Raw genomic sequence first — 20,034 nt, 5'->3', positions numbered from 1 at the left:
ATTAAAAAACAATTTAATTAAATTAATATATAATTTGAAATTGTAAATATTATTTGTTAATTAAATTATAAATTTTAAATTCAATTAAATTGTTAGCAGTTAGACTTGTTAATTTGAGATAAATATATAAAATTACTTTCGCTTTGAGAATAGTATTAATAATATTTTCATATCTAATAGGATTTAATTTTTTCCATTTTAGTTATATTGCTTCTGTTCACGCGAATATACTTTCCATTTTCTATTTTTTTCCTCCCGCTTATTTTATATTTACTCGTAAAAAAAACTATTATAAACCGGTGAATCATAACGAATTGATAATACAATTTTTATTTATAAAAAAAAAATTGTCATGATTCAGCACTTAAATAAAAACAGTAACTGCAATAATTTGTAATTAAAAATTATTTTTAACATACAATTTTTGTATTTATTAATAGACAATACTTTTTTATATTTATTAATAGAAAGAATTTTTTATTTTTATTCATAGAAATTTTTCAAAAAAAAAAATTTTTTTTTACATTTATTAATGTACAAAGAATCCGATAAGTTGGAGTAAATGAATTTTATTAACGACGTGCTCAATCTTGGAAAATTTTTCTTTTTTAAATTAAAAATCGTTTATTATTAATTGAGTTAATATTTTAAAGAGTATACATTTTAATTATAACATCATTTTATAATTAATGTTTTATTATTATGCAAATGTGTTTTGCATTTAAAAGTGAAAATATTTAATGCGATTCTTTGGATTGATAAAATTTAGTAAAAATAGAAAAAAAATTTGAAGTAACGATCCGAGGAGAAAATGAAAGACAAAAGGGGATATGAGTTTTATATAAGAAAGGGAAACTGGAATTAAAACCAGAAAGTAGTATTCCTCGGGTTTCTTTATGTATGATTCTCGCGAAGAGGGATTTTAATTGAAATGTCCAAACGTTTAATTAAAAACCAGTGGCATTGACAATTTTTTTTTTTTTGCATAATCATCTCTATTAGTCGATTTTTATTTTATTCGTGAATAATAAATTTATGAAATTAATCAATGAAACTCATCATCTCGAGTGTTATTTTTTTTTTTTTTTGCTTTTACTGAGGCAATAAAACGCGACTACTTAATTAATTTTTATTATAATTAAATGGCGATAATAAATAGTCACTATTATAGTTAAATTTTTAAAAAATGTAGAAAATATATAAATATAAATATAATAAAGTGGAATGAGATTGGAGACTGGTTTTCAGGTTGTAATCGTCTATAGGTAGGGATATCGGGTATCACAATATCGTCATCAACATCATCCCTTTGGAAGAGTAGGCACGCACAAGCTCTTGGTACTTTAGTAACATAAGAAGACAATGGGTCCGCGAATGTGACACGCGGTATACTGTATGGGTAATGTGACCTCTCGCTTTCACGCTACGGTTACGAAAAAGGCTTGAATTTAACCCTCGAGATAACTTCTTTCAGTAGTTGGTACAGCAGGTTTTATTCATATATTTTTTTTCGGAAGTAAATTTAAATTCTCTTTTGTTACAGAAAATTCTTTTTTTATAGCCTCTCTAAATTTTTCAATTTTAAACATTTATTATTATTATTTTATTTATCTTTGTACAGACAATATACACTGAAAAAAAAGTTTGGTATTGACAACCAAACGCTTGGTTGGTATTTAAGCAACCAAAATTTTTTTGTTGAATCAACAAAATTTTAATTGTCTCAATCAAAATTTGTTTGACACAACCAAAATTAGAAAAAAAGGATTTTTGTTGTCCTAACTAAATTTTGATTGGAACAACCAAAATTTTGTTGATTCAACAAAAAATCTTTGGTTGCTTAAATACCAACCAAACGATTGGTTGTTAATACCAAACCTTTTTTCAGTGTATTTTATCAAATTTCATTTGTATGTAAAGTTTTTTTTTTTGAAATAAATATATCATTTATTCGCAAATACGTCATAAATGCATTATGAGTTGCCACCTCGTCGTTTCTTATCATCCAAAGTTAGGTTAGGTTCATCTTGTGCCGCCTACGCTTTCTATAGATGTGTGACTCATATCCACCTTTAGGTTGTTATTGAACGAGGAAAATAGATTTCGCTGCGTCGTCGAACTTTTGCTTAAAGGCATCTTCGAACTGCTCGTAAATTTTTCTGATAAGAAAACTTTAATTTTTTATTTATTCTATTTTTAGATATATACGTCATATATCACGAACAATTAACTCATTATACCATAAAAAAGTGAAGTTTTTTTTTTGTATTTTATGTCCTCTTACAGGTGAAAAATTTTCATTTTCTATGTCTTTACCACAATAAACGAAAAAAGGTTTTAAAACAAAATCTTCTTTTATAGATTTATTTTCGTAATAATTTTTTTTTTTATTACATAAAACAGGAAGTGTTACACTTTTTTTCCAAAAATTTAAATAGAGCTATGTTGTCAATTGTAGATATGATGAGTTGAGTTTATAATTATATTTATTGGCGTAACGCTGATGAAGCTTGATTGACAAATAAACCGGGACACTCACATTTGTGTTTTGTATTGTATGTGTGAATAATGAAATGAATGGTAAACCACACAGACACAAGTTTTCGTCGCTCTCTCGTGTGCAACGATGCACAATATAATATGGTCATATGCCTCTTTAGCTGTAAATGCCTACGCATACTCTCACTCGTTTCCGCATTTTCATTCTTCTTTTTTTTTATCATCTTTTTGATAAACAGAGATAAATATTCTCAGAAAAAAATTTCTCGATAAACAAAATTCTATCTCATTCACAATTTTCGTATTATTAATTTATTTTTTTTACTAAATACATTTTAATTTTTTTAATACATGTTTTTTGAAAACATTTCGAAAAAATATGTATCAATTCGTTATGATTCGAATTTTTCCCCCCAATTTCCCATATGCTTTTTCCCTATAAATATTTTGGGATGGATTGTTGATTCGCTTTTTTTTTGCTACTTACGCAATGCTTTTTTTTAATTAAAACATACTTTAATAATTATTAAATTAATTTTGCTTTAATTTTGATGAGTGAGGCTTTGATTTTATATTTATAGCAAATAAAGGAAAACATTGAGGAAAGAGAAATAAAATTTTAATGCTTTAACTGGAAAATGTTTTCTGCGCTTTTGAGTTTTGAAAATAAAACAAAAAATCGGTATTAACGTCTGAACTCCTCGTTTAGCCCCAATTTTAAGGAGCGTTTCCACTTTGTCGAGAAAAGGAAATCGGAAGAGACACACCTGTAACGTCCTCACTTCTCTAAATGAGATTGGCCACAATTGCCTTCATGCGGAAAGTAAGTCCTCTCAAAAACAATAAAAGAGTGCTATAATAATTTTATATATAAAATCAGATTTTTTTTTAGTAATTATAATCCAATAGGAATACAGTAATTCTTAATTAAAGTGATACTTTATAATTTAAATTTTTTTTCTATATTATAGGAAAGAAATTTTTTTTTCATATTTACCACAAAATTAAAAAATATATTAATATAATCAAATTAATATAAAAATATCAAGGGACTTGGTATAGTAAGAATTTATTACGATCGATTTGTACGACAAAATAATTTATGTACATAAGAGATCGTTTTGGGTACCACCAAAGTATATATTATATATATAAGTCTGCACTTGACTCAAATAAAAAGCCTTTTTTTCGTGACTATAAATATAGCTGCGCGTGGCTTGTCCTCGATTTGTTAGATTTACTTTACCATGAATTATTCCCCCCCTTTTTTTATGCAATGAAAAGAGAAATGTTTTTACACTTTATTAATAATTATATTATATTAATGAAGATTTTTAAGAAAGTCGTGTTAAATATTTTTTCTCCCGTGAAAAACATTATTTATATCTTATTAAAAATCTTTCAACATATAGAGAAATTTTTTTTTTAAAACCAAATATTTAAATTAAATTAGAATTTGTTGTATAAAAACTGAATTTTATATTTATTTGATACGAAATTATTTGATTAAATTTTGTTTCAAGTAAATATTTATTTAATAATAGACTTAGAATCAAGACTTTACAATATTTGCTAACTTTATTATTGTCATTTCTTTAATTGTTTTGGCTCATGTATATATTCGAATTACTGAAAGGGAAATGGATTTTCAAAGTTTATACACATATTGATATATTTGGAAGCTGGCCAGAGATATTTTTATACTGCATTTATGCAGTAACATCATCTGCAAAAACCTCTATCGTAAGCGTGTATAATATCAATATCTTTATACTACCAACTCCAAATGGAATTTGATACAGACAATAAAAAAAAAATTGATTACTGAGAAAAATGTTTTGATTCTTAGTTCAAAGAGAAAATTTTCTTTTATTGTCGCCATCAAAAACTTTTTTTCAACATATAAAAATTATAATTTTTAAATGTTGAAAAAAAGCTATACAGTTTGTACAAACAATATTATTCCTATTGTATTTGACTTTGGAAAAGATCTCAATTCTTTGTTTAAAGGCATCCCATTGTTTTTTTTTCTCTCTCTATTTCACGAGCAAAAGCGTTGTAATCATTTTAATTAGTGCGACGATGATGTAACACTTATAGAAGTGTAGTTCATTTCTCGCACCTTTTTTGGAATAGTATATATATATATATAGTGTGAATAGCCACCTCCCAAGATCATATCAGTTGATGCGCACATTGATGTAGACCACGTGAAAAAAAATTGGTTAAAGAGTCAGACGCACAACTTTCACTTTGGATTACGCAAATTTTTTTTTCTTAATCACCACAATAATTATTATTGTTGTGAACTGGGAAAAAAATTATAAAATAAATTTTTTTTCTATTTTTTTCTTTTAAAACTTTTTAATAAATACCTTTCTCACTTGAATTTTTTTTTAATTACTTGAATTTTTTCTCTTTATTTTCCTCTGGATTTTTTTTCACAAAAAAAAAAAAAAAAAAAAAAAAAAAAAAAAAAAATAGACGCGCAAATTTGCGAAAAACAACTCTCTGGTCTCTGTGCCAAAATGGCTCTTTCGATCTATAGAGAATTATAGCCATGGGGTAAACATTTGCGATAAACAACATTGCAGCTGTTGTATTGGCCATTAACTGAACTCCACTTTTGTTATTTGTCCCGTTAGTCACGAGAGACTAGATTTTCGGTCCTCTCTTTCTCTCGTTATCATATTATGTAACCGAACATTTCAATCGATAATGCCGCCCACACGTATAACTATTTTCGGGGGAAAATTCTATTTTATAAAAAAAATTATAAAAATTCCATTTTTAGATCATGCATTAATAAAAAATAATAATGGTTAATTAATTATAATTGAATAATAGTAAAAATTATAATAAATGAATAAAAATTATTATTTTATAATAATAATTAATTATAATAATTATAATTATTATTATAGATAAATTTACAATTCAATTAGTTAATTAATAGTAGTATATATAAATTGTTTTTAATATATTATACTCTGGGGAAATTTATGAACGTTAATAAACGGAATTTATTTTATTCTGAAATAATATATATAGGTATAAATATGTGACATTATTAGTTTAATAAAAGATACTTTTAGGATTAATAAGCGAGATGTAAATGGTAGTTTCAAGAGGATACATATATATATATACATATTGGTCCCATAGGATTCACGAAATTGGGTTTAATTGAGTGGAAGTGGCTGCTTCCAATCTCACATCCACTCGAACATTAAACTCTTGACCTGCAGGAAACTTTTATGAAAACACAAATTTATATTTATATTTTCTCCAATATTTCTTATTAATATATATTTATTAAAAAATTATCATCTACTTTAATTATTACTACGAAAGTAATATTAAGACGATACTTTTAATTTGTTATTTATAATTTGTTTCGTTTATATTGATTTTCAATTGTAAAGAAAAACTAAAACAAAATTTTTTATTTCTCTATTTTCCAGGTGAGTCCAAGTTTTTATCTTTACCTCGAGGATTTCCGGTGGAATCTGTAATGCTGAATGATGAAGGTAATTAAAAAAAAAAATAAATTTTATTACGTATAAAAATAGAGCGATATTTTTTCTATTTTCCAATAGTATTGAAAAAATATTGTTTCTTTATTGAATATAATTAAAAAAAAGAGAAAAAGAGAGAGAGAGGGAGTTTTATTGCTACAAATCGTGATGATGATAATAATTGATACTTATTTCTCGGTATAAGTCTGAGACGAATTTTTTGATTTAATCCTATTAGGAAGTAATAAACCTATATACTAAATGTTGAATATGATTGTGATAATTATTATAGGTATTGTTAAAATAATTATAATAATATAATATATTATAATTATATATGTAAAAAAAATTAAATTTTATAAAATTAAAATTTTCGCGTTTATCGCAACACGTTTTTAACAACGCAAATGATGATGATGATTCATTTTAATGAAGCTTTGTGTAACTCCCATATATAGGAGACATTCCAGTGAAAATAATTTTTAAACATCATCACCGGATGTAGACGAAATTACTGTAATAATTTTTTAAATTTGCCTATACAATCAGTATAAAAAAATAATTTTTTTAGTTTAGTTCTTTAATATAATTAATAGCTTAATTTTTTTTATTTATGCAAATTGATCATTTTTATGATAATTACTACCTGTCAAATTTTTTTTTCTAAAGAAAGATTCTTTCGTTTTTGGAGGGAATTTGTAAAAAAAATATATATATATATTAGGGACTCAGAGACCAAACCAAGGTTATTTATTAATTATTCAAATTAACGCGCATATATATTCACATTTGCAGCTGCTTGTATTCTCGAGGAACTTTGTGCATTTTCTATATATGCATTTCCGGTCGCATGCTTATTACGCACGCGCACAAAGCACGCAATGAACAATTTATTCCCTTTCAAAAAAATACGGTACATTGTCTGCAAAAGTGGATTATAATTAATTTAATGAAAATAGATTAGAAGTCCTAATTTTTTTTTTTTTTTATACAGAACAAAACAATTATTTGACTTTTACAATATTTTTTTTTATTATTATTATTTGAAGCACCAAAAATTTTGAGGCAACCAAAAAATTTTTAACTTAAAATATTTTTTTTCTCACATAGAAAGTTATTTTTTTTAAATATGAAGACAAAAAAGAAATTCACAGCACATAATTTTGTATTATCCGGAAATAATTTTCCGAGTATAATGACACTTGTTTCCTTATTATATTTTTCACGAAAAAAAAAGAAGAATTCTCGAGGACCGGACTTAAAATGCACAATCATGAGAATCATTATAGCGACCTCTTGAATGAACAAATTCGGTCTCAGAATATATAATTAAGTATATATGTAACTTCATAAGAAAACAACTTTCTTAAGAATATATTTATTCTGCACTTATTCTTTTCTAGTTGCATTTTTTTTTTTTTTTTTTGCATAATCCGGAAGAAATTGTCGCAAATAGTTTATTAAAAATTTTCACGTAACAATAATCCCATGTAAAATTGTATATAATTCCTATAGAATAAAAAGGGGAAAAATCAATTTTTTGAAATTTATTTATAATTTCAAAAAATGTAGGTTACTAGTTAGATGCTGGGATATTTTTGAGACATATATTTTCTTAACATACAAAAGCTTTTCTCGTAGGTAAAAAAAGAAGGAAAAATTCCTGTGAGGTCTTTTCTGTCCGATAAAGCATCCGTTGGCCAATTTCCGCACGAATGGAAAGGCGCACGTTAATTTCACGGGGCAATGGAGCCACTCGACCCTTGCTAATATAGTTTTGCACCAAGAGTGCCAACTTATTCTCTTTTCTATCGCTCGATTCGTTAAATTTTCACCTTAAATTTTCAATATAGTCAAAAATTGTAGGAATTGTCAAAAAAAAAGAAAAGTTTTATGATCGAAAGGAAAAAATAGATTAAATAATAAATAAGAAAAACGACATTATGTCATAATAGAAAGAAGTAAACATCGTTTATTTTTTCTTCAAACAATTTCCAGTAACAATTAATTATGTCTTTGGCTTAATTAAAACCACTTTATATTAACATTTCTCTCTCTACATTTATAATTATAATTATGAAATTTCTTGAAAAGGAGAACATATTTATAACAGTAAATTCACACCGGCGGAACTGAAAATATCTTATTATACGGTCAGTTGTTTTTGAGAAAAAATTATTTACATCACTGTTAGGTAAGATGGTGACTAAATTCTTTTTTTTTTTGCCAACGAACAATGAACAAATTTTTTTATAAAAAAAAAAAAATTCTATGAAAATGTAGGACAGTATGAGAATTTTTGCAACTACTTCTATAAAAGAAATGAATGATTTAAATGACAAGTTTTTGAGATAAAATTGACCCCGGTAACTCATAAATGGTGCAAAATGCGGGCAATGATAACTATGTGAAAACCGCTTTTTTTCACATAATAATATGCGGGTAAATGTATACGATAAAGATTATATATTATTTCAGCTAAATGAAAAGTAATATATTAACCTATAAATTATAATCAAATTAATAACAATATATATATATCTGTATACAAAAGTTGTATCTGAACCAAAAGAACCTTCCAAAAATAACAAAAAATTTTTCCCTTTTCATGTTCACAAAGACTCATTTCAAAAATTAACAAAGAAAAAAAATTATTTAGAACTAAAATCTTTTTTTCAAATAAAAAGTAATTAGAAAAAAAGCATATAGATATAATTGTGTTTTAGTTGCGTAATAAAATATACGAAATTGCCTTTAACCTTCGAAAAATTATGTTGGTAAACAAATTCTGAAATTTTTGCCGCATCGAGGACACAATTTATCTTCAAGGTTCTACGTGGATTTAGCGATGAAATATTTTTATCTAGCAGAATATTTTTTACGCCAAAAGAAAAATTTATTTACATTAGTAAAAAAAGAAAAAAATAATATATATATCTATATTAATTGATTTTATGCTCGATAAAATAGAACAGGTGCAATAAACTCTGAGAGCCATATGTCTATCTCTTTAAATACGATTCCATTTTTGGAATAAGATAATATAAAATTAATTTCTATATGCGCGCGTTATAGAGAATGAATATGTCCGAGGACACGTTCCTTTGGCGCATTAACCTGGCTCACCGCCATGCTGCATCATAAATATGACGTTAACAATGCTCCGCCAAATGTGGCGTACCAAAAAGAGCAAAAATCGCGATAAATCCAAAAAAAATTTAAAGGTCTCTTCATTATATATTATATATATATAGGCAACCTTGGGCTTAGTTCCGTTTTCACGAAAATATGCTATCAAAAGTTATGTGCCAAAGATTAATTTCACATTTTGAGTCATTTTAAAAAATTGCAGTAATTTATTAATTAATATTAACTAATTAATATTAATTAATATTGAAGTAAAATATTTTATTGTATTAAAATTATTATTATACTGCGTTAGAAAAGGTACTAATTTTCGATGTAGAAAAAATGAGAACAATTTTTAGATAGTGCAATAGCCGGTGCTTTAGGCAATGAATGTTACGTTTGGGGTTCGAGTCTCGGTACGGGTAGAGTTTTTTAATTTGCTAACTTATTGGAAAAACAATTAAATATCAAATTAGAAGTTTACGAAATCATTATATTGAATTTCTTATTCTAAGTAAACTATGTAAATGATAGTAATTAATTAGTTACCATATGGTAATTAATGGTACAATTAATATTAGTTACAAACCAACAGCATTTATAGTAAATAGTCACAATAATCGATGGTAGTTACAGTCGCTGGTAGTTACAATTACTTTAAATTCTAATTACTGGAATTATTGGTAATTAATTCTGGTTGTTGCAATCAATGATATAGTTACAATCCTTTAGTAAAATATTTAGTACTAATGGTAGTTGAGTGAATGGTATTTACAGTTTGGTATTTACAACAATGGTAGCTACATTAATGATAGTAATATTCAGTTACAATTACAACAATGTTAGTTCCATCAATGGTAGTTATAACAATTGTAGTCACAACCATGGTAGTTACAACAATGGTACTTATAGTATGTGGTAGTTACATCAATACTAGTAATATTCAGTGATTGTTTCAACAATGGTAGTTATAAATCAATAGTACACTGTAAAAAGAAAGTCTTATTTTAAGGCCAAAAAGAGGTCTTATTTTAAGATTCATCTGAAAATAAGATCTTCTTTTTACAGTGTACTTGTAGTTAATGGTAGTTACAGCAATGGTAGTTACAACCATGGTAGTTACAACAATAGTAGTTGCAAAATTAGTAGTTATGAAAATTATTGTAATATTCCGTGATTGTTTCAACAATGGTAGTTATAAATCAATAGTACTTGTAGTAGATGGTAGTTACAGAAATGGTAGTTACAACCATGGTTGTTACAACAATGGTAGTTACAACAATAGTAGTTGGAAAAATGGTAGTTATAAAAATTATAGTAATATTCAGTGATTCTTTCAACAATGGTAGTTATAAATCTATAGTACTTGTAGTAGATGGTAGTTACAACAATAGTAGTTACAACCATTGTAGTAACAACCATTGTAGTTACAACCATGGTAGTTACAACAATAGTAGTTGCAAAAATGGTAGTTTTAAAAATTATAGTAATATTCAGTGATTGTTTCAACAATGGTAGTTATAAATCAATAGTACTTATAGTTTATGGTAGTTACAGCAATGATAGTAGTGTATGGAATTTATTGCTTCGGTAAAGGAATTTCTCATTCGTATAGCATTCAAAAAGGTTAGACTTTTAGAAGTGCGGAATCAGTTTATAGAGAAAAAGTTTTTCATGTTTTGTCGTTGCAGAAAAAAAAAGTAAAATGTATATAAGTGCACATTCCAAATCGGGACATTGAGAGAATAACTGTATCATTGCGTGAAAATGTGTATACGGTTGAGGAGAATAATCGGACGTTTCGTTTTTGTTGCATTATATATATATACATATATATATACAATACATGCGGAGAACACGAGCGCCTATGTTTAGTGGACACTTGCCGAAGCTTTATTCTACTGCAAGCGATTCTATACCAGTTCTGTTTCGATATTCCCGCGCGTCGGTGCGGCGGCAACAAAATGTTCAAGTTGTCTATATTCATTTTTTTTCTTGTTTTTTAAAATAAATTGTCAGATGTTAACAATTTTTAATTGAAAATTTTTTTTTTTTTGACAATTTTTACAAACAAATATTGTCATATTTATTATCAGTGGTTATACAATAATAAATAATAATAATAATAATAATTGTGTAAGTTGGCAGAAAATTGTGGTCGGAAAGTGGAAAAAATTGTATGGATTGTAAACAAGGAGTAATTAGTTTTAACAATATTTTATTGTTGTTGTTATTGTTTTATTGTTATCATGTTTTTTTTAAAGAGTAAATTGTTTAAATTTTTTTTTCTGGGAAAAAATATTTAATTCTTTTTTTAATTTAATAAAAATTAATTCTTAATTCTATATTGTTATTACAGTAAAAAATATTACTATTTACTTTTTTTGTATTTTATTTTATTTTTTGTTTGTTTGTGTATGAAAATTATAAATAATTTATTATTTTAATTTCCTTTTTAAAATTTTTATTCTTTTTTTTTAATTTTAATTCTTTAAAGTAGATATTTTTTTATCTTTTATTTAAGAAATATGCAAAATGTGTCATCGAAAAAATTATATTTTTTATCAATAATTGTAATTCTTGAATGAAAGTCTTGAGAAAAATACACTCAACGAGGAATAAAAAAAATTATTTTTAAATACTTATTAAAAAGAATTTTTTTCGCGCGAATGAAAATTTTTCCGCTGGATTTAATTGCTTTTGGAAGTAGATCAGAGTTTAGAGGGAAGTATATATATATATATATGTATATGTGGATTCGCGAGTGACAGGAACTCGATAAAGCAGCAGCAGGCCGTTGGCGTTTTCAAAACGAATTGTTGAATTTGGTCTCTGGTATAAATGTGGTGAACGCATTTCAAATTCTCCAGAGGCTATAGATTAGGTAGATTAGATTTCATTGGTTAGACGAGTTAGGCCTGTCAAGAGAGAGGGAGAGAGAGAGAGAGAGAAATATAATTGCACAATGAATGAGAGTCACTGGTGAAAAAGAGGATAATAATGACTAATGTTCATAGAAAAAGAAACGCGAGAGTGGGAGTGAAAGACGAGTCCTCATATCGAGTTCTCTTTTTCTTGTCACTTTTTTTTTTTCTTTAAGCAAACGCGCTTTATTATTTTTTTTTATCTTCGAAATGACAACACCTGACAGATAGGAAAAATGTCCGATCAAATGTATTTTCTTTCATTTTACTCTTATATTGAGAGAAAAAATATTCTCTTAAATTGAGAATATTTCTTTAGAATTTGATAATCGCAGGGAATTTTTTTTATTCGGACCAAAGATTTGAATTAGAAGTAATAAAATATTTCTCTACAATTAACTATTTATTCGATTAAAAATTTTATTTGGCAAAAATCAAATTTTTGTTTAAAGCAAATAAAATTGAACCAAATAAAATTTATTTGAAACAAATAAATCATAATTTAGCTTTGAGAAAAATATATTTTTTTTATTTCTATATTTGGTTGTACTGAAAAATTTCTCTTTGGGTGAAGACATTTGTAAGGTAATTTAAATGTTTGAAGGGCTTTATAGGCGAACTATGTTTCTCTCTGCTATATATTTTCTGATCGGTGTAGATTACCATTGAGGCCCTCTCTGTTTTCAGCAACACCGGAACTGAGAACCCTTCGGGTAGAAAAACAGGTGCTGAACTATAAGGGAGAATGGTTTCCACTATCACCGTCGTGCGATAAACTTTTGTCTTCTTTTTTATACCTATTACATATATATATACTTTTCATGTTTTAGAGAGACTATAAATTCGCCTGATCACGTAACACTCAAATGGTCAAAAAAAAAAGGGAATAAAATCTCCAGTTTCACGAGCTTCCGACTTTTTATGTTTAACCATATTACATGATTTTAGTATATATAGAGAGGTGAAAGGTTGAATTTGCAAAAAGAAAATTCCAGAATAATATAAAATGCATTAGAGGAATAAAAAATTTTTTTTTTTTGCTTAATGTAGAGATAAAGTTATTTCTATAAAGAAATGATCCTTTAGAAAAAATAAAATATTTCAATATTTGTGAAATTGTTATTTTAATTATAATAGTAAAAAAGAAAATAAATAAAATTAAAATATATTTAAGAAAAATAAAATATTTTCAATAGAAAATTCTAGTAAAAATAATATTGAATGCATATAAAACAAGAAAGAAATAATTTTTTCTTTTTCACTTGAAAGATCGATATATTTATGAGGATAAAATGTAGGGCACAGGTCCTTTTGTACAAACACGCAATAGAATCATTCAAATAAATTTTCTAACAGGATTGCTTTTTTTAACAACAATTTTCTCTATTTAGAATCAATTTTATGCAACTAAAAAATTATTTCTGAAAGGAAAATTTTAAATAAAATAAATTATATAGCAAAATGACTCATTATTTTTACAAAGAAAAATTAAGGGAATGTTTTATTTAAAGGGAAGAAAGACATTTTTTATTAGAAAGGATAAAATTATTGTTTTAATTTTATTTAAAATTTTAAAGTTAGTTTAACATTACTTTTTTAAAGTTAATGTAAAATTTAAAATTATTATAAAGTTTAATGTTACTTCAAAGTTATTGTAAAATTTAAAATGCGTAAAATTATTTTAAATTCACTTTCCTTTGAAGAAAAAAAGAAATTTTCGAAAATAAATATATTTCTTAATTAAATTCTCAATTTTCAGTTGAAAATTCTGATTAAACGAATCATTGAGCTTTGAAAATTTAATATATTTTTCGTTTCCTCTAAAGAATTTTATATTATAGAAAAAATGTCGAGGACTTTGGTAACAATACACTTTGGTTAAATGGTTTCCTTCGACTATAAAAAGGGCGGATGTTTGCCGGCATTTTTTAACAGTCCCTTTTCACGGTATTCCTCTCACACACGTGTGTAATACTCGCACGAGCGTGTGTTCCTTCAATTTTAGAGAGGCCAATTCAAAAATTTTACCTTTGAAAATTAATCGTTTTAAGAACACCTGTTCTCACCTGATATACAAAGGAGAGAGAGAGAGAGTTTAATTAATTTAGAAAAGGGGGCATGGGAAGATATATAAACTTTGACGAGAAAATTCAATTGAGAGAAAATTGATATAAATTAGTTTTGTGTTATTGTATACGTTTTTTGTTACGTCTTTTTTTCGAATATATATATAATTACGTGAATTACTTTATACGAATGAAGAAAAGAAATAAAATTCCTTAATGGAGAATTTTTCCAAGACTTTTATTCAAGAATTAATTATATTTACGTAAGAATTTGTTTTTTATTTCTTTATTGTTAAACAGCAAGAAGCAAATTTTCGTAATGCGGCTTCTTTTTATTTATATTTTTCGCAAAATAAAGTAATGATTTTCTTCGATTTAGAAAAATGATTTCTTTAAATCAAAGAAAAAATTTTTTTTTTATTTTTGTAAAAAAAAATTTTATATCTAGAGAAATTATTTTTGAAATATTATTTAATTTAAAAGGCAAAAGTGAATTATCTCTTTTGAAGAATTGCAAACTTTTTTATATCGTATTAAACACAACGACGGGGGCTTTTTGCGATTATACATTTTGTGGGTTTTCTTATTTATGAGATGGATTTTAGCTTCTTGCGTTGACATTAAAATTAACCCCCCAAGTACAATTTTCTGCCAGATGGTTCATTCAACGTCAGTGAAAACATACGTCTTTATGACAGTAGTGCGCGACTACAAACACAAAATGAAATGACGTTTGCAAAATGACCGCGTGCAATTCATATGAAATTTGTGCTTCGAGGAAATGTGAAAAGTGGTCAAGACAACTTTATTACCTGTATGTGATTTGACTTTGGGATTTAATTGGTTATAATTTATATCGGTAATTTTTTAAACATTTTATTATACAAATTATCTTGTTTCCTTCTCCAAAAAAAAAAAATTAATAATAATTGACGTCGGCTCAGGTTTTTTATTTTTTAAAATAGGTAAAAAAAAAGTGAAAGTAAAGTTGGTGGGAATAATAATAAATAATTAATTAAATGAAGAAAAGCAAAAAAAAAAAAAATTATTTTGTCAGGCCACGTGCGACAATGTTGATTAAAAATAAATTTCAAATTATCACTCGCGGCTTATGAAGCATGCGTCACATTAAATTCATTTACGTATCGTCATGGTGCACAACCGATTAAATTACGATCTTGTCATTTATCTCATTTATATAGCACACCCTGTATATATGCGTTTTAATTACGGTTAAATCGCATATGAAAATTGCGTGTTTAATAACATCACGCTTCGTACATAAAATCCCACAGATGCATAAACTGCATCACCTATGTATAAAAGTACTTTTTTTATTTTTAACTATTGTTCTCTATTATTTTATTTTATTAATTATAATAATTAATAATAATTATTATTATTGTTATAATAGTATAACAATAATAAAAATATTATTATATTATTATATAATAATTTATTTATCTTTTTTTTTTAAAGAAAATTCCTTTTCTGATATATCTTTAAATTCAAATACGCGCATAATGCATTTCAAGAATATTTGCCAGAAAATTACATTAATTAATGTAGATATAATACTTTCTATTCAATTAAAAAGAATAATATTCTATGTTTAATTAAGAGAGAAAACGATCTCTTAATATATTTTAACTTGGAAAAAAAACCCCGATTTGTTTCGTATATGTATAAATATGAAACAAGTGTAGTTTTTAAACATTTTTATTATAAAAAATCTTGAGTTAAAAAATTGTTTACAAATATTCTAAAAAGTATAAACATAAATTTTTTATAATAATTTATTTTATTTAGGACAAACATAATTTTTATTTGAAACAAAAGAAATTATTAATTTATATAATTTTTCTCTCGGTGTTTAAATCTGGAAGAGTTTTTTTTTCCTTCTTTAAGAAAAAAAGAAAAAAAGGGAGAAAGAGAGAAAAATAATGTTTTGATGTCAGGTGTTGTTTATTTACAAAATAGAAAAATGTCAAGGGAGGGGTTTTAAGTGACGCAAAAAGTGTAAATTTACAACTTTCCCCCCTGAGAACAGGCAACCAAGCTTGCTGAGACGCTTTTAGTAACTCGCACCCTTTGTATTCTTTACTAAAACAGAACCATTTCGTTGGATTTGCATGGCAAAATTCTGCGATACGCACTGTAAGGGATTATCTTCTTCGTTTTCAAAAGCTCCGACTAAAGCTGCTTACTTTAAGACCCGAATTCGCTTCATACTCGTTTTTTTTGTATTTTTTCCTTCTTGTAAATTTTGTAATAACTCCGGCTTTTAACTGTTCTCTACTTTTTTTTCGGCTATTCAACGTTTTCAATATTGCTCGAAAATTTGCTCCACTTTTTGTTTGCAAAAATTTACCATGCAATAAAACCTCTTAAAGTGGGACGGTATATTTTTCCTATTCTTCTGTTTTTTTTTATGTATTTTTCTACCTTATTTTCTTTTACCTTTTCTCAATGTTATTTTTACTAGTTATACTGAAATTGTTTCAGTTTTATTTCTATATTTGTAGTACAGTAAAACCTCTCAAAGTGAGAGAGGATTTTCATATTCTTTTGTTTTACATTTTTCTCTTTCTAATATAATTATTATTGTTATTAGCAAATGTACTGGTAATAATTACTGTGTTAGAAAAATTTATACAGTTAAAACTTCTAAAGTGGGAATTTATATAAAATGAAATGATTTTGTCTTCGTGCTCGCATATATATATATATATATATATAAAGTCATCCAGTAATAATAATAATGATAATATATGAAAAAGGGATGAAGAAATATTGCAAGGTGCGTGTCTACTCGCTGTTATTTTGTGCGTTTTTTTTATCCCTTTTCTTTTTATTCTCTTATTTATTCATCTCGCTGTCCTCTGTCAAGTTTCATCCCAACCCACCCGATCTCCGTCGCCTCGAGGGTTTTTCTCGACATGCGTCGACGACAGTTATAAACTCTCTTCTAGTATAAGAATCCCACGACTTATGCTCGTGAGTCTCTTTCGCAGTTGCAAGAGACGAATTTTGTCCATGTTTTTCTCTTCTTCTTCTTCTTTTCTTTTTTTTTTTTTTTAAGAAAAATGAAGAAAACCAACGAAAATTCGATGTTTAGATTCATGGACGAAAGTTTTTCTCTCTATACGATCGTGTTTGTTGAAAACTTTAAGCTTCTCAATTCGTAACAAATGGAGTTGTTTTTGAAACTTGAATTTTCTTTCGCTAATGTTTTTTTCAAATTCTGATGTACTTTATTTGTAAAATGCTTACAGTTGTACCTGATTAAGTAGGACGTGAATATAAATAATTTTATAATACGATAACTATTTGTTTTATGTTTGTTTTTCGTAATTTATGTTACAGTAACTCGAAGTGGGAAGAAATTTTTATTTGTCCCACTTGAGCAGGTTTGAGTGTATGTGCAAAATTTCTATTTTTCTTTTAATATTTTAAGGTAGATTCTTTTTTTTTTGTTAAATATTTTAAGTCTCTGTTGGAATGATTTGATTTTTTACTGGTTTTTTTCCCTTCGGTTGATTTAATCTTTTTTGCTTAGATTCCTTGCGATGTAATAAATATATATCGTGCAGTCATTATACAGGTGCACGCGCCGATGTGAAGTTAGATGTAATTTTCTCGATGCCGTGTGTTGTATCGTGTACACTTATTTACATCGTTTTCACAGCATGCGAACTTTTTATTACACCTTATCTTTGTAAAAGTCAAACCGTTTTTTTGCAACTAAGCAAATCGAAAGATATAATCAAATGTCATTCTAGTTAAATGTGTTTTAGCATAAAGATTGAAAAAAAAGTAATTTCCTTGACAAAAAAAAAATTTAGAAAAAAATTTATTAGAACCATCGTTACAGTTTAATTAACACTAAATTTTCTTTGCAAACAAATTTATTTTGCAATTAAAAATAATGTTTAAATAATTTATTATTTATTGTAATAAAATTTATTCTATAATTTTGTGTCAAATATTTGATTTTCAAATTTAGAATAGCTTTTGTTGTGGACAAATGAAAGGATTGAGATTTTGTGTGTTGAAATGCTTTGAAAAGAGAAAAAGAGAGGGGATTATCGGGAGGACACACAGGAAGTGGCATGCAAGCAGGTAGTGGCTATAAAACTTCCGGTGTGGATAACATATCCCAACAAAAGAGGATATATCCTTTCTTTTTATTACTATAACCATGAAATAACCTCTTTCATGTGTTGCAAAAATCTACAGGAATATTTTGATTTTTTTTTTCGAAGATATCCATAAATAAATATTCTAAAATTGAAAATAAATATTGAATTAGACTTCTCGAATGTATCATTTTTAAAATGAGAAGATATTTCAATTCAGAATATATTCTTATTTTAAGATTAAAGATTTGTTTCTTTTAAGAGTATAATATATAGAAAAAAAAGTTTTTTTTATTTTCACCTTTTTTCGAATACCACGTGGGCTTTTTTATAAAATAACTGACATATTTCTTCTCATATTAACAAACCCCTCGTCATTCTTCTCTTCTATGTATTTTAAAATTTGATGGTTGAATCATTAAATGAGCTTTTTATTGAGATGAATAACAACTTCTTTAATATGGTATTTCCCGGTTTGATTAGATCCCATTAAAATCATATTTATTTTAGGTCTCTAAAAAAAAGTTCTTTTTAATTTCCATTTATTTTTATTTATTCTTTCTTTTCTTTTATTTATTTTTAACTAAATATATCAGTTATTTTTGTTTTTAAAAATTTTGTATTTTTATACACGTTAATTTATATTTAATTTTTTTTTCTGTTTACGATTATATTTTAATGTTACTAACATTTATTGAAACTTTAATCATTTTTTTTTTTAACTATACTTTTTTTTAACTACATATAATGCTCATGGACTATAAAAAGAATATTATTACAAAATATGCGCGGTTGCAAATGCTATACAAATTTGATTTTGAAAAGTGACAATGACAAAAAATTGTTATAAAAAAAATTTCTGTAAGCATGTGTCTCAATACAAATAATGTCTCTTTTCTACAAAGGCATAAGTTTCGTAACAAAACAGGAAGTTCGTAATGATATCGTTCGGCACTACATTTTACAAAAAAAAAAACTACTTTTAGACTTTTCCTTTGTTTAACAAAACCAAGAGACAATTATTGAAAAATGAAAATTGCTTTAAAAAAAAGAGGGAAAAAAAATTGAAAATTATCTTGGCATCTATTATAGAATATTGATATTCTTAAATTTAGTATAATCTATAATCTAAAGAACAAATTAATACCATTTCAAATAATTTCTAACTGCCCGTGTGGAAAAATTTCGGGGCGCTGGTAGGACCCTGGACAGACTGTCTAACGTCTCTATAGACCCAGGCCAGACGGTCTTGTCGAGCCCCCGATCAGAAATGGAACGAAAGTTCCATGCTACGGTCTAGAGTTAGACAAGCTGGCCAGGTCTTGATTCTCGCGTTCAATAATTCTTAATAATAATAGTAATAATAATAATAATCCTATTAATATTACGTATTATTATATTTATAGATAAAATTAAAACAACATTAGTATTCATTAATAATATGATTTTAATTTATTAATAATAAGGAGATAAGTTGTATTGGAATCTTATAAGTCAAGACAACTTATCTCCTCATTTAATTATTATTAGTAATTTCAAAAAAAATTTATTATTATTTAATTAATTTAATCCGAAGTTTTTTACTATTTTTATATTATCACTTAAGATTAATTAACAACACCTGTGGAAATAACACCTAATCTAATTTGAAAAATCTCGCTCGCACTGGGCACCGAACCCACGACCTAACACTCGCAAACCTACTACGCTAACCACGGGGCCACGCTGGCTACTTGGCGACAATCTGTTAATACCGGTG

The 20,034-nt window shown here is 26.3% G+C and overlaps 1 protein-coding gene across 8 annotated transcripts in view; it reads left to right on the top strand.

The window, feature by feature from the left end:
* LOC127277340 (disabled homolog 2-interacting protein) overlaps nt 1–20,034 on the top strand; it is a 218,779-nt gene that overhangs the window by 119,713 nt on the left and 79,032 nt on the right. For 5 of the 8 annotated variants that reach the window (XM_051298401.1, XM_051298402.1, XM_051298400.1 and 2 more), the window contains 2 exons: nt 3,209–3,322; nt 5,964–6,029. The exons of 1 other annotated variant lie outside the window; for it this stretch is intronic. In XM_051298401.1, coding sequence (XP_051154358.1) covers nt 3,209–3,322; nt 5,964–6,029 — 180 coding nt within the window. Of the gene's footprint in view, nt 1–3,208; nt 3,323–5,963; nt 6,030–11,079; nt 11,344–14,757; nt 14,996–20,034 lie in introns of those variants that run through there. 2 more of the 8 variants (XM_051298407.1, XM_051298404.1) reach the window with 2 other exon arrangements.

This window comes from Leptopilina boulardi, unplaced genomic scaffold (genome assembly GCF_019393585.1).
Source record: "Leptopilina boulardi isolate dan_hultmark-lab unplaced genomic scaffold, ZJU_Lbou_2.1 LbouV2_165, whole genome shotgun sequence".
Classification (NCBI taxonomy): Eukaryota; Metazoa; Arthropoda; class Insecta; order Hymenoptera; family Figitidae; genus Leptopilina; species Leptopilina boulardi.
The sequence above is the reverse complement of the archived record's forward strand: the minus strand, read 5'-3'. Positions and strand labels throughout refer to the sequence as shown.